The 12,476-nt window shown below is 39.3% G+C and overlaps 1 protein-coding gene across 3 annotated transcripts in view; it reads right to left on the minus strand.

The window, feature by feature from the left end:
- Positions 1 to 5,720: 5,720 nt before the first annotated feature.
- The window catches only part of spg21 (SPG21 abhydrolase domain containing, maspardin), a 59,197-nt gene continuing 52,441 nt past the window's right edge, over positions 5,721 to 12,476 (minus strand). For all 3 annotated transcript variants that reach the window (XM_069522436.1, XM_069522479.1, XM_069522517.1), the window contains 3 exons: positions 7,822 to 7,929; positions 7,591 to 7,731; positions 5,721 to 6,224 (listed from right to left, as the gene is read on the minus strand). In XM_069522436.1, the coding sequence (XP_069378537.1) occupies positions 6,099 to 6,224; positions 7,591 to 7,731; positions 7,822 to 7,929 (375 nt within the window). In that variant the 3' untranslated portion in view covers positions 5,721 to 6,098. The remainder of the gene's footprint in view (positions 6,225 to 7,590; positions 7,732 to 7,821; positions 7,930 to 12,476) is intronic.

Raw genomic sequence — 12,476 nt, forward strand, 5'->3', positions numbered from 1 at the left:
GCTATTTCTCTCGAACAGAATGTATCTGTGGAAACCTATGGATGCAACCCTTCAAAAACATCACAGAGAATATTTCCCTGTGTTACTGGTTGGTGTTAATATATATATATATATATATATATATATATATATATATATATATATATATATATATTGGCGGGGAATCGGTGTTGCATGAGGGTTGCAGGAAGTGAAGCATTTATCCTTCCAACGGTGCACAAAACGCACGCAACATGTAGTCATTTCTTTTAGTCCCTGACTGCCCTCCCCCGCCACCGCATCAGGATCCGAGTTCGCAAGTGCTCGGGGCGGCTCAGTTTTCACTGATCTACACGAAAATCGGTACTCACGTGTATTATGACCAGGCGAATAAAAAAGTCTCAAGGAGCATTTTGAAAAACACAACAGAAAGTCAGCCATTTTGAATTTAGTTATTTTAACAAACTCCTAGAGGTTTCATCAGATCAACTTCAAATTCGGTGAATGTCATTTTAACAAGATGGAGATTAAACTACCTTGATTGTTTCAGTTTTCGTCAAAACACGAGATTGTTGTATCTCGGAGATGTTGGTCTTTGTCTTATTATTTTCTTTTTCATAAAAAAAGCCTTATTTATAATTGCACATTACTGCTGCGCTGCTTCTGTCAGTCTTAACGGTACAAGAGGTGACCTTCTAATGAAATCTAAATTTAGTATTGTAAGAAATGCTCTGGAATCTATCTTGAAATGAAAAAGTAATTATATTTTTGATATGAATCACAGATCCCACAATTGTCAGAGAGTGTTTAGATGATACTTCCATTGTTCATAAGTAAGGAATGCAAAGAAAAGCATGCATACATTTTGTCATGAGAAAGAATATTTTAAATAACTTCCATGCACATTTTCTTCTGATGGCTGCAATCTCTCTAACCCAATGTTGAAATTTAAATATGTATGTGACAGAGATTGCAAATTATCACAGCATTACCTTTCTAAAAAAAAAAGAATAAGACAAAAACTAAAATTAATGTAGTGGTGTAATCCATCTTTAGAATTTAACTTCAAGAACATATTTATTTAAACCTAGATAAAGTAAATTATGTTGCTAATGCTGCAGTCCTTGATATAAGTGTTCAATCCAAGTGGGGGTCATCTTTTCTGTTTTAGAGCACAAAGTTCAAAAACAAAATTCTACGCATAAAGCTTTCTTTACAAGTTTGCAGACTATTGTGCTGCTTCTGACAGGCTCTAGGTAACTCCATCAGAGGACAGATGATAGCAAGTTATAAGGATGTTCAAGTGCAAGAAATAGTGATTGTTGATTTATTCAACAGTGATACATTGTTGAATTAAATTTAAGTCATGCTTTATGGGAAAAAGACAATTTAGATAGAAGACTAGATAAGTGTTTTATTAATTGTTGGGTTTGCTGTTGTATGCTGAAACTGTCCCTCACATAACTTCACATTCAAAGAACAGATATCAATATTAAGAAAAAAACATTTACCAAATGTAAAATGCACAGATCAATGGATATTAACTGGTTATGTTCTTGGCATGTCTGCTCATTAACAAAACTTATAAAAAACATTAGTTTTGGTTGATGGCCAAAATAATATTATTATAGCACAATTACACAAGTTCACCTTTTCAAAGAGCAATTAACCTAATAGTAAAGAACGTTCAATCTGACACTCAAAACAAAAACAACAGATAAAATGGACTCTCTAGATCTGTTAGCAAAAATTGCTTTTGAATACATATAAAACATTTGGCACAGAATATACAGTATGTTACCAGCTCAGTAAACTGGATGGGATGTATTAAGTTAGTTTACAAGCTTTTCCTCTATCATGTGTGTTTGTTTATAAATTGCCTCACAGGCCAGATCAAACGGTCTTTCTGTAAATCCTCCACCCCTGCTCTAATTCAATCTTTAAAATCAAATCATATTGAATATGAATATAATATATAATTAACAGTCCTGTAAATCATTTGTAATATCTTAATTATTATGACACACATTTATTAGACAAAAATTCACTGATTAATAGAAATCACACAGAAATCATGGAAAGCATTAGGGATTTGTCTCAAGATAGAAACAAACATGGTTGGCCCCACCCACAGGGGTGAAGTCCAGCTATCGCCATCATCTTCTCAGAAAGATTAATTTCATTTACCTTTACCTTTGCCTAGGAAATACATGTATATACTTGGAGGTCTGTAAATCAGCCTCATTAAAAAATGGGATTAAACATTGGACAATGCATCAAACACAGCATATTTTGACAGATCCAGTTAAACGTCATTATCTGCATGTTTCTCCTTGCTCATAAGGAACTCAGAGGTTCATTGTTTTAGTCAAGTCTTAACCATGTCAGTGTGATTATCATCAGACACTCTGCTAAGCAGTTCATTTAGCTCTTTTTATTCTATGCATGTACATTTTGAATAGTGTGTCTTGTGTGTGGAACATTTAAGTTATCAGCACAAGCTCCTCCTCTCGAAACAACTCATTAGGAGGAGGATGAAGAACCACCCCGTTTCCCTCTATACCTCTTTATATACAGTCTGTGCTCTATACATCACCTCTTCATGGATGTCTGGGGAAGGGCTGGCATGTGTCTTGAAGCATGGATCCATTCTGCTTTACCTTGGATCAAAAGGGCTGTTCTGGTTGTTAACAGCACCTGTAACGGCCGATACTTCTTGGATGGAGAGATGCTGCCCCACCCACCCACGCTCAGTGGTTTGGTTTTAGTATAAGAGTATTACTATTATTATCATTGTTATTAATTATTTCTTATTTATAATTTTTTGTCATTTGTCCGCCAGTTGACCTCTGTCAGTAACAGATTCTGTATGAGCAAATCAATTGCTTTCTTTTTCTAAAGACTTCTAGCGCCTTGTCTTTATCACTTCATGAATGTAATATACCCTCAGGCATGGCACTTGGGTCTGTAGTTGGGGGTTTGGATGGGAGTGGGGTAAATGTGTTTTTGAAAACTAAATTAGATTATTTTTTCTGATCAGAAACTAAAGGATTCAACTCTTGTTTTGATATCCCATTATTATTTACCTTTATTTGTTGAGATCTTGTTCTCTTCAAGCTGAATATGCACCAGTTTTGGTCATTCAGGTATTCAATTCATTGCATATTATTCAATAGAAAAAAGGTGTAGTATGTTGACAGCAAAGCCTCAATTTATTCAGTAGGATTATGCTCCCAAAAAGTGTTTATTTTAAATTGCATTGTATCACTGACCACTCAACAATAAACCCGTCCATAAAAAAAAAACAATCTTGTGGCTGACATGAGGGGTTGTTCTGATGCAGAGTGCTCTATGTTGCTTCAGTGTGTATTAACTGGTAAAGCCCAGGCCGCTTATTCTGCATTGTGCTAGTGGTTGTGTAATTTATGAGAAGGTAAAAACGGCTGTCCTGAAAGCCAATGAGTTAGTCGTTTGATAAATCAGGCTCTGAGGGAAGATTTTCTCCTGTTTCTGTTTCGATGCTGTGAGAAGCTTAATAGTGATGATGTGAAAATTGACAATGATGTCAAACCCTCTATCTCTGATGAAATCCACCACCTCCTCCCAATGAATAGCACAGATACATTGTCTGGTCCTGAAACCATAGCACCAGATTTATGTTTGAATAATTTTTCTTCTATTGATCGTCATGAATTGACCTTATTAGTTTAATCATCAAAAGCATAGGTCAGTAACAGGTGGACCGCGGTCCGAGTCCGGACCTAGAAGCCGTCCCATACGGATCACGGACCTACAGACAAAACAGAAGGTTATGATTTAAAACCTGACGGGGCGCCTCTATTTGTAACTGGCGCAGCTTTTGTAGTCTTTACCGTAGTGGTTTAGTGGATAAGGAAACAAACAGACCAATTGCATGTGAGTTAAGCCATCCCACGTGATATTACTCAGCCAATCTAGTCTGTGCATTCCAGGCAGTAAACATTGCAACTCTACAGTGCAGACAGATTAGAGAGTTAGAGGCAAGTTACACACGAAAAGACGGTAGAAAGGAAAAGAAAGATAGTGATACATGTAGAGAAAACAAAGGGAGAGATACAGACGACTCAGCCGGAGAAAGTTGAGAAACAGAGGAGTGAGACTGAGAAAGGGAGAGAAACAGGAGTGAGACGGAGAAAGGGAGAGAAACAAATAAATAGCATTTAATCTGGAATGGACAGACTAATTTCTGTTCATACTTCCCACTGGGAGCATTAAACATGTGTGTCTCATATGTTCAGAAACTGTGGCACTTTATCTGCAAAATGCTACAGCACGAGTGATGACAGGAACTAGAAGAAGAGATCACATTTCTCCTGTATTAGCTTCATTACACTGGCTTCCAGTTAAATTTAGAATACAATTTAAAATTCTCCTCCTAACCTACAAGGCCCTTAATAATATGGCACCATCATACCTAAAGAGCTCATAGTACCATATCACCCTATATGATATATATATATGATTAGATATATGATATATATATATATAATATACCGTAAATGACCAAATAATAGTTTCAATTAACCGCAGGGTCCCCTTTAAACGCTGGGTGCAGGTGTATATTTTGATAAATAACCAGGTCTAATTTATTTTTTAAAAAATCAAAGAAGAAGACATGACCACTGACACTGCACGTTTTTCTTTGCTGTTTTCACGTATTGTGCATGCTTTCTGATGATTTCCATGGCTCCGGTGCAGCAAAAAAATAAAGGTATGACTTGAAATTCAAACTTTCTGTCATAAAATATACAGAGGAAAACTCGGGAGAAGCAGCCACTACACGTTTCTCTGTCAACCCGAGAGAGTGAGAGATTGGCGAAAAAATAAAACTGAGCTTCAGCGTCTGTCCGAGGAGGACAGCAAAAGAGCCAGGCTGCCTGGTGGAGGTAGGAAGAAGGCTAGCGAGGAGCTTGAGATAAACATGTGGGAATGGGTTATCAGCAAACGGGCACGCCACAAGAGAGTGTCCCGCAAAATGATCAGGGCGATGGCGAAACAAATGTACGCCACTGTGAGCGACAGCAGAGATGAGGAGTTTGCCACGAGTGCTGGTTGACTAAACCGTTTCCTCTGCTGCAACAAGTTCTCTTACAGGAGACGTACAACTATTGCACAGAAGGATTTTGTGAGAAAGAGATTAAACGCCTGCCCCAAACTGCCGCCTGGTCCCAAATAAACACCTGGTCTGTTAAGTGATTGAAACAAATAAACGCCCCGGCTATTATTTGGTAATTTACGGCATATCATATATATGATATATATTATATATATAGATCTAATCACCATGGTGTTACCCTTTTCTGAGATAGTGCGAGAGGCGCACGCCTGTGTAATATTGTTACCATGGTTACCATGAAAAGAGTTTCCTCAATGTTACACCAAAAATAGAAAACATAATGATTGTTCATGAGTCCCAAAACACGAGTCCGAAGTCTTTTGAGCAGGAGTCCAAGTCAAGTATCAAGTCTCTGTGTGTGCGACTTAAGTGTGACTCGAGTCCGAGTCGCAAACTCGAGTCCCCATGTCTGGGTCATAGCACCACCTACTGAACAGCATGAAAATGAAGTTGTTGTAATTCCAGCCTGAACAGATATGTCAATAATATTACATCTGTATCACATTAATTATATTCATTATAACAACCAGTCTGACAAACATAAATCAGCTAATTTCTTTGGAAATAACAACAACTGCACAACGTGTGAAATTCTGATTTTTACTGTTAAGGTGCAAAATGAATGGGAACAATTTGTGTCACTGATTTAAACAGAGATTTCGGATATACATATCTGCATTTTAAATGTGTTTAATTTTCCTGTTAAACCGTTTCACTGCTGGCACTGTTAACCACAATATGTATTTTACACACAAACCAGTTCAGGAAATATATGAATACAACAAGTGTAAGTCCACATAAGGCAAGTACTCATTATCAAAATATGCTTCATCTGTGAAATAAAAATATTTCAGTTGACTTGATGGTTAAATATTGAGTTCTGTAAAAAAAACTGGAGAACAATCTGTGCATTGAGAGAGAAATTGCTGGAAATATTTATAAGGAAAAAAACATCCTAAAGGTCTCATTGGACATCTTCAGAGTCTTGGTTACTGCTCAGGTGACTCTTCTGCACCTCCAGCTCCTCAGCGCTCACCATGTCATGATTGATAGCAGCATATCTTGTTCCGTGGAACTGACGAAGGTGAATCTGAACATAAACAAGTGATTTAAAAAGTCAAGACAAATCAGTTAAAACAAAACTTCATAGTAGACAGAAAGTGCTACAGAATCAGTGAGTCAGGAAGGGTCATTCAGAATATAAAAAAACCCATAAAAGTCAGGATTCTTTATGATTCAGTGGTTTAAAGAGTTAATGTTTGTTGGAAATAATCTAGTAAAAGTTTGTCAATGCAGCTCCTGACAAGTCTTCAGCATGGATGCCTACTGCATGGGTGCAAGTAGTTACTTTTTCTATAAGATATTTTTAGCTTTATTATCTGTGGATTTACAGCACATTTAGCACATATGCTTGTGTTCAGTACTTAGGAACAAGCTGTCACTGTAGTTTACAAAACTTCCGCTCATCAAGACAACAGCACTATATTTAATTTCTAAAGACTAGTACGCAGATTACTTTACATGGAGAGTCATACACTGATGGAGCAATTGGACACACTCTCTAGCTGTGGCTCAGTTAGAGTGGGTCATCCATCCATCATGTCACTAACTATATGTCTTTTTCCTCCCATAGTCTCTCTCGCTCTCTCTCTCTCTCTTTGCAGGTATCTGTGACTCCAGATATCAACAATTAGTGTTATTATTATTGTTGTTATCATTATTATTAACAATAATACTTATTATTAAATTATTATGAATTGTTGCTGATATCATTAATAACATTATAACACTCTTATTGTTTTCATTATAACTAGTCAGAGCTAAACCTGATGGAGTTCCTGGTCTCTCTCCACCCCATCTCTCTCTTCTCTCCCCTCTATCCTCTCCTCCCCAATACTCTGGGCACCCCAACCTGTCGAGGCAGATGTCCGCCAACATTGAGTCTAGTTCTGCTAGAGGTTTCTTCCAAAGGGAGTTTTTTTTTCTCAAGAGTCGCCACAGAGCTTGCTCATTGTGGGAACTGTTGGGTTTCTCTATACAGTTTTCAGGTCTTGACATTCTATGTAAAGTGCCTTGATATTATGTATATTATGATTTGGCACACAGATGCTCAAACTGGTGAAGAATACTTTGGTCATTTCATTATTATTATTCCACACAGGACTGAACAGTCATTCAAATGACTACAGTTCACTTTTTAAATCAAAAGGTTTTTCCAGTTCACACTCTGGTCAGCGCAACTTCTGCCTTTCATACCATAACTAAGGGCACTAAAAACTGTTGTGTGTGTTCATGAAAATTAGTAAACATGTCACCCAATTTACGTGTTTATATTTTTATTTCTTTGATTCTTTAAATAAAACATCAAGCAACTTAAAATATTTTTTATAATAAAATAAATGTATGTATGTATGAGGAACAGTCTCAACTTGTATGCTGAAGGGAATTGACTCAACCTGTATGTAGAGGTTGACCTCTGCGCTCCTACACAGGTACGGGAAGTTTCCTCCTGTTTTCAGATGAGCTCGTCTTGCATTGGGATACAGTTTATACATCTCCTCCTTGGCCTCAAGAGACAGAGCACTCTGATCGAACACCTGAACAACATTCATAGAGAAAAAATATTAATCAGGTTATAGTAGTAGAAACAGACCTGAACTGGTACTTGTAGACTTCATTTTACTTACATCTATAATGGTAACAGCAACTTCTTTTATTTTGTGAGGTTCCACATAAGAGTTTTGACAGTTGAGTGTTAGCCGTGATGCTAACTCACTTTGGTTCAGACTCTCCAACTACAACACAAACAGAGACAGAGACAGAGAGAGAGAGAGAGAAAGAGAGAGAGAGAGAGAGATCCTGAAGTGTGATAAGTTTACAAAATAATCTTAATGCAACCGTCGTAGTGTTAAACATGTTTTCATCTATGTATCTACACTCACCGGCCACTTTATTAGGCACACCTGTTCAATTGCTTATTAGCACGAATAGCTAATCAGCCAATCACAGAGCAGCAACTCAGCATTAAGGTATCTAGACATGGTGAAGACGACTTGCTGAAGTTCAAACCGAGCATCAGAATGGGGAAGAAAGGGGATTTAAGTAACTTTGAACGTGGCATGGTTGTTGGTGTTGAGTATTTCAAAAACTACTGATCTACTGGGATTTTCACGCACAACCATCTTTTGGGTTTATAGAGAATGGTCCAAAAAAGAGAAATATCCAGTGAGCAGCAGTTGTGTGGACAAAAATGCCTTGTCGATGTCAGAGAATGGGCAGAGTGGATGTGGATGATAGAAAGGCAACAGTAATTCAAATAACCACTTGTTACAACCAAGGTATGCAGAATACAATCTCTGAACGCACAACACGTCGAACCTTGAAGAGGATGGGCTACAGCAGCAGAAGACCACACCGGGTGCCACTCCTGTCAGCTGAGAATAGGAAACTGAGGCTACAATTCGCACAGGCTGATGAGTATGATGGGGGCAGCAGTGGCTCAGTCCATAGGGATTTGGCTTGGGAACTGGAGGGTGGCCAGTTCAAGTCCAGCATGGACCATGGGCATGGAAGGTGGACGGGTAGCTGGAGAGGCGTCAGTTCACCTTGAGCAGGGCACCATGCCCCCCAATTGCTCACGGGGCGCTTCTCCTGGGGCTGCCCATCACCCTACTCTACTCTACAATCTCTCTCCAAAAATGTGCATGTCTTTGAGCCCTCTGTGTGTGTGTGTGGGGGGTTGTGGGTTTGAAATGCATGTGTAAAAAGTGTAAAATGAGTGTAAAAAGAATTTCCCATTGTGGGATAAATAAAGGAAGTTTAAGTATCGATTTCAGCTGCAACATTCAGATGGTAGGGTCAGAATTTGGTGTAAACAACATGAGATCCATCCTGCCTGGTGTGGGGGATATTTTCTTGGTGCACTTTGGGCCCTTTAGTACTAATTGAGCATTGTTTAAATACCACAGCCTACCTGAGTATTGTTGCTGACCATGTCCATCCCTTTATCATCACAGTGTACCCATCTTCTGATGGCTACTTCCAGCAGGTTAATGCATCATGTCACAAAGCTCACATCACCTCAAACTGGTGTCTTGAACCTGACAATGAGTCCAATGGCCTCCACAATCACCAGATCTCAATCCAATAGAGCACCTTTGGGATGTGGTGGAACAGAAGATTTGCATCATGGATGTGCAGCCGACAAATCTGCAGCAACTGCGTGATGCTATCATGTCAATATGTACCAAAATCTCGGAGGAATGTTTCTAACACCTTGTTGAATCTATGCTACTAAGAATTAAGGCAGTTCTTAAGGCAAAGGGGGTCCAACCCGGTACCCAGTGTACCTAATAAAGTGACCGGTGACTGTATATTCAATATGTATGTATAAGCCAATTGCGCCTTCTAAGTCACAGAGAAAATTATTTTTCACCTGAGTTTTAATGTTTCTAAAGGAATGTGTATCATGCTAAGACACACCAAAAATCCTCTTGCCACTCTTTCCCAGACCCAACAGGAAGCCATTTTGGATTGATTTCATGGGATCTTTGGTGTTTCCAAATGTAGATTCATGTGATCAACTTCAAATTTGTTATATGTCATGTTAGGGACTGTTCGATTAAAAATTATGTTTTTGGTGAGTTTTCTTCAGGGGGCGTGGCCGTAGCATGGTGAGTCGCCAGAAAACAGAAAGGGTTTATAACATCTATGGATATTGTCTAATCTGGCTCAAACTTGTAGTACACAGGCCCTGTCCTGAACACATCCTTATGATAGGAGTCATAGTGCCTCCTATCTGTAACAGGAAAAGTTTTCATGAGGGGGCATGTCCTTAGCGTGGACATGAAATTTGATGCAGCCTTGAGACACTGGTGACGCCATGTTGTGTCCTATGGTTGTGTCACTTAAACCTTTATATTGAACAGCGATGGCATGACCTTTGATGGAACACCGACAAACAGAAGTGGTTGTAACGTCACTCCACATGCTCCAATCTGCCTTAACTTGACATGAACAATGATAGTCACAACATGAACGCCACCTACTGGAAACTGTAAGTAGTCCCTCTGGTTCAAATTTCAAAGCAAGTGCCTTTTAGTGGGCACGTTGACAGGACACAGCTTCACTTCCCCACTGTTGCATGGCATACTTGCTTACAAGTCTAGTTATTATTATTAATATGTCGAGGGGGCTAAGAGAGCACCTCCAGGTGAACCAGGGAGAGTTGATTGGCACAGCTGAGATTAGTTGGCCAAATAACTCTGCCTGGATTCGAAAGGCAGCACAGGGAGACAAATGAGAGAGACTCATTAAGAAAGACTCAAGAGACTGTACAGAGCTGAGCTGCCATATCAACAGGAACTGCTTGCCACATCAACAGGAACTGCTTGCCACTTTATGTTAAGTTGGTTGAATTCATGTTAGTTTAAGTGAAAATAAAAGATGCCGAAAAGCAAATGGTTTGTCTCTGGCTGTTGTGGCTCTCTCTCTCTTCTCTCCCCCTTTTTCCACCCATCTCTCCTCTCTTCCCCGTTTTCCTCAATATGCAGTCTGCCATGGGCAAAATCCAGGGTTCAGGAGCCGTCTTTGCTGGGACAGACATGCAGAAATCAGCACTGATGAATGACTCTGTTGCTCCAGAATACACCAATATGTTTGACTTCAGTCCCTTCAATGCATCCTTTCACATATGAGGTTCTTTTTTTCTTTGAATTGTACTGTATCACCTGTGTGGGAATTTATCACATCTTTCTCCAAAGGGCCCATAGATGTTGCAGCTGGTGTCTGGGCCGCAATATCAGCTACATATCTTTTCCCGACTGATTGACTGAGTCCTCTCTGTTGGGGGAGAGAAACCGCACCCTGCCTCTGTGTTTCATCATTAAAGAGGCCCGTGACAGGTCTCAGGGCCCCCCAGTGTGGGGAGAAGGCTCGATTATGGTCTGGTCTTTCTCTGGAGCCGCCCTCTGTGTCATGTTCACGCCAGCTACAGTCAGGGGAATGTCCACTCCGTTCCTGTTCGCACCGTGACTGGCAGCCCTGATTGCCACAATGACACCGATCTCCACGCACTAAGAGAAAGTTTTTCCATTCAATTCTCCCATCTTCTCACAGAAGGTGGCTTACTTGAGGGTTGACAAAGTCCATTTTTAAAATCTCTCTGGCCATCTCACACCGACCAGCAAAAAATCAGAGCCTCTTCCAAATCGGTAGCCCCCTGATCGTGACATTTAGCTCTCAATGACGGGTCAAGACCATTCAGAAATCTGCAGAATTTCTTCTCTTTTTGAGCTACATCCCCATAGCCTGGAAAGGCTTCTCAAACTAGTTTGTTTATTTCTGCTCCATATCCTCTCACCTGGAGCCCAGGGACAGGCAGAGAAGTTTGCTCTGAAGCTGTCTCGAAATTGTATTTGTCCTTGCAGTTTTATTGCAGAATAGTTGGCCTGAACGGCCACTGGCAGGCTATCCCAACAGATCTTAATGTTCATTATGACATCTAGAGAGACTTAGAAAAACCAGTGCAGGCTTTTTTGTCGGACATCATCACCAAAAACAACGATAAAGCATGTGCAAGTGAAAAGGTCCAGCTTGAATTAGCTTCAACTTCCACTTGAGGCTTAAGCCATTCCTGTAATACAATTCCATCAAGTCTAATCATGACTAATTCTAGCCTTGTGTTGGACACGTGCATGCAGCCCAGAATAATTGCGTGTAGAAAAGATTCAAGATTCAAGAAAAGAGGATACAATGTCCCCAAAAGACACAAAAACCTATATGGTGTGTTTTTCTGCAGCAGAATAACAGATTATCATTGAGCTATGTAAAGAATTCAAACTAATGTACACCAAGAGAGGAAAAATGTAATGATCAACAAGGCAAAGGAGACGTCTTGAAAATATCTGACAAACTGAATGTGAAGGTTTCCTACAACAATTTAGGATTTTATGGCCAAAGGTAAAAAGAGAAGTTATGTGGATGAAGTGAACCTCCAGAGTATTAGTATTAGTATTAGAGGCCACTGAATTTTATCACAAACTGAAGTTTTTAGCATGGTGTTTAACTTTCTCCATTGTTCTTCTCCGTTGTTTTCATTGTATGTTTTGCTAAATGCCCTTTAAACTCACTACATAAAGTTAGAGATGGTACAGATCCAATCCAATATCCTTCAGGTTACGATCCTGAAGCAAGTCAATTATTGGATGTGGGATGGACTTGTCAATCCATCCTCATCAAGATTTTATAGATATTTATTATAGTTTTTGCACTTTTATTTCAAATGTAAAACTTGAAAACAAGGAGTTTTTATTTCCCATTGCACTGTGTGGTATAGTAACTA

The sequence above is a fragment of the Paralichthys olivaceus genome, chromosome 1 (genome assembly GCF_024713975.1).
Source record: "Paralichthys olivaceus isolate ysfri-2021 chromosome 1, ASM2471397v2, whole genome shotgun sequence".
NCBI classification, from domain to species: Eukaryota; Metazoa; Chordata; class Actinopteri; order Pleuronectiformes; family Paralichthyidae; genus Paralichthys; species Paralichthys olivaceus.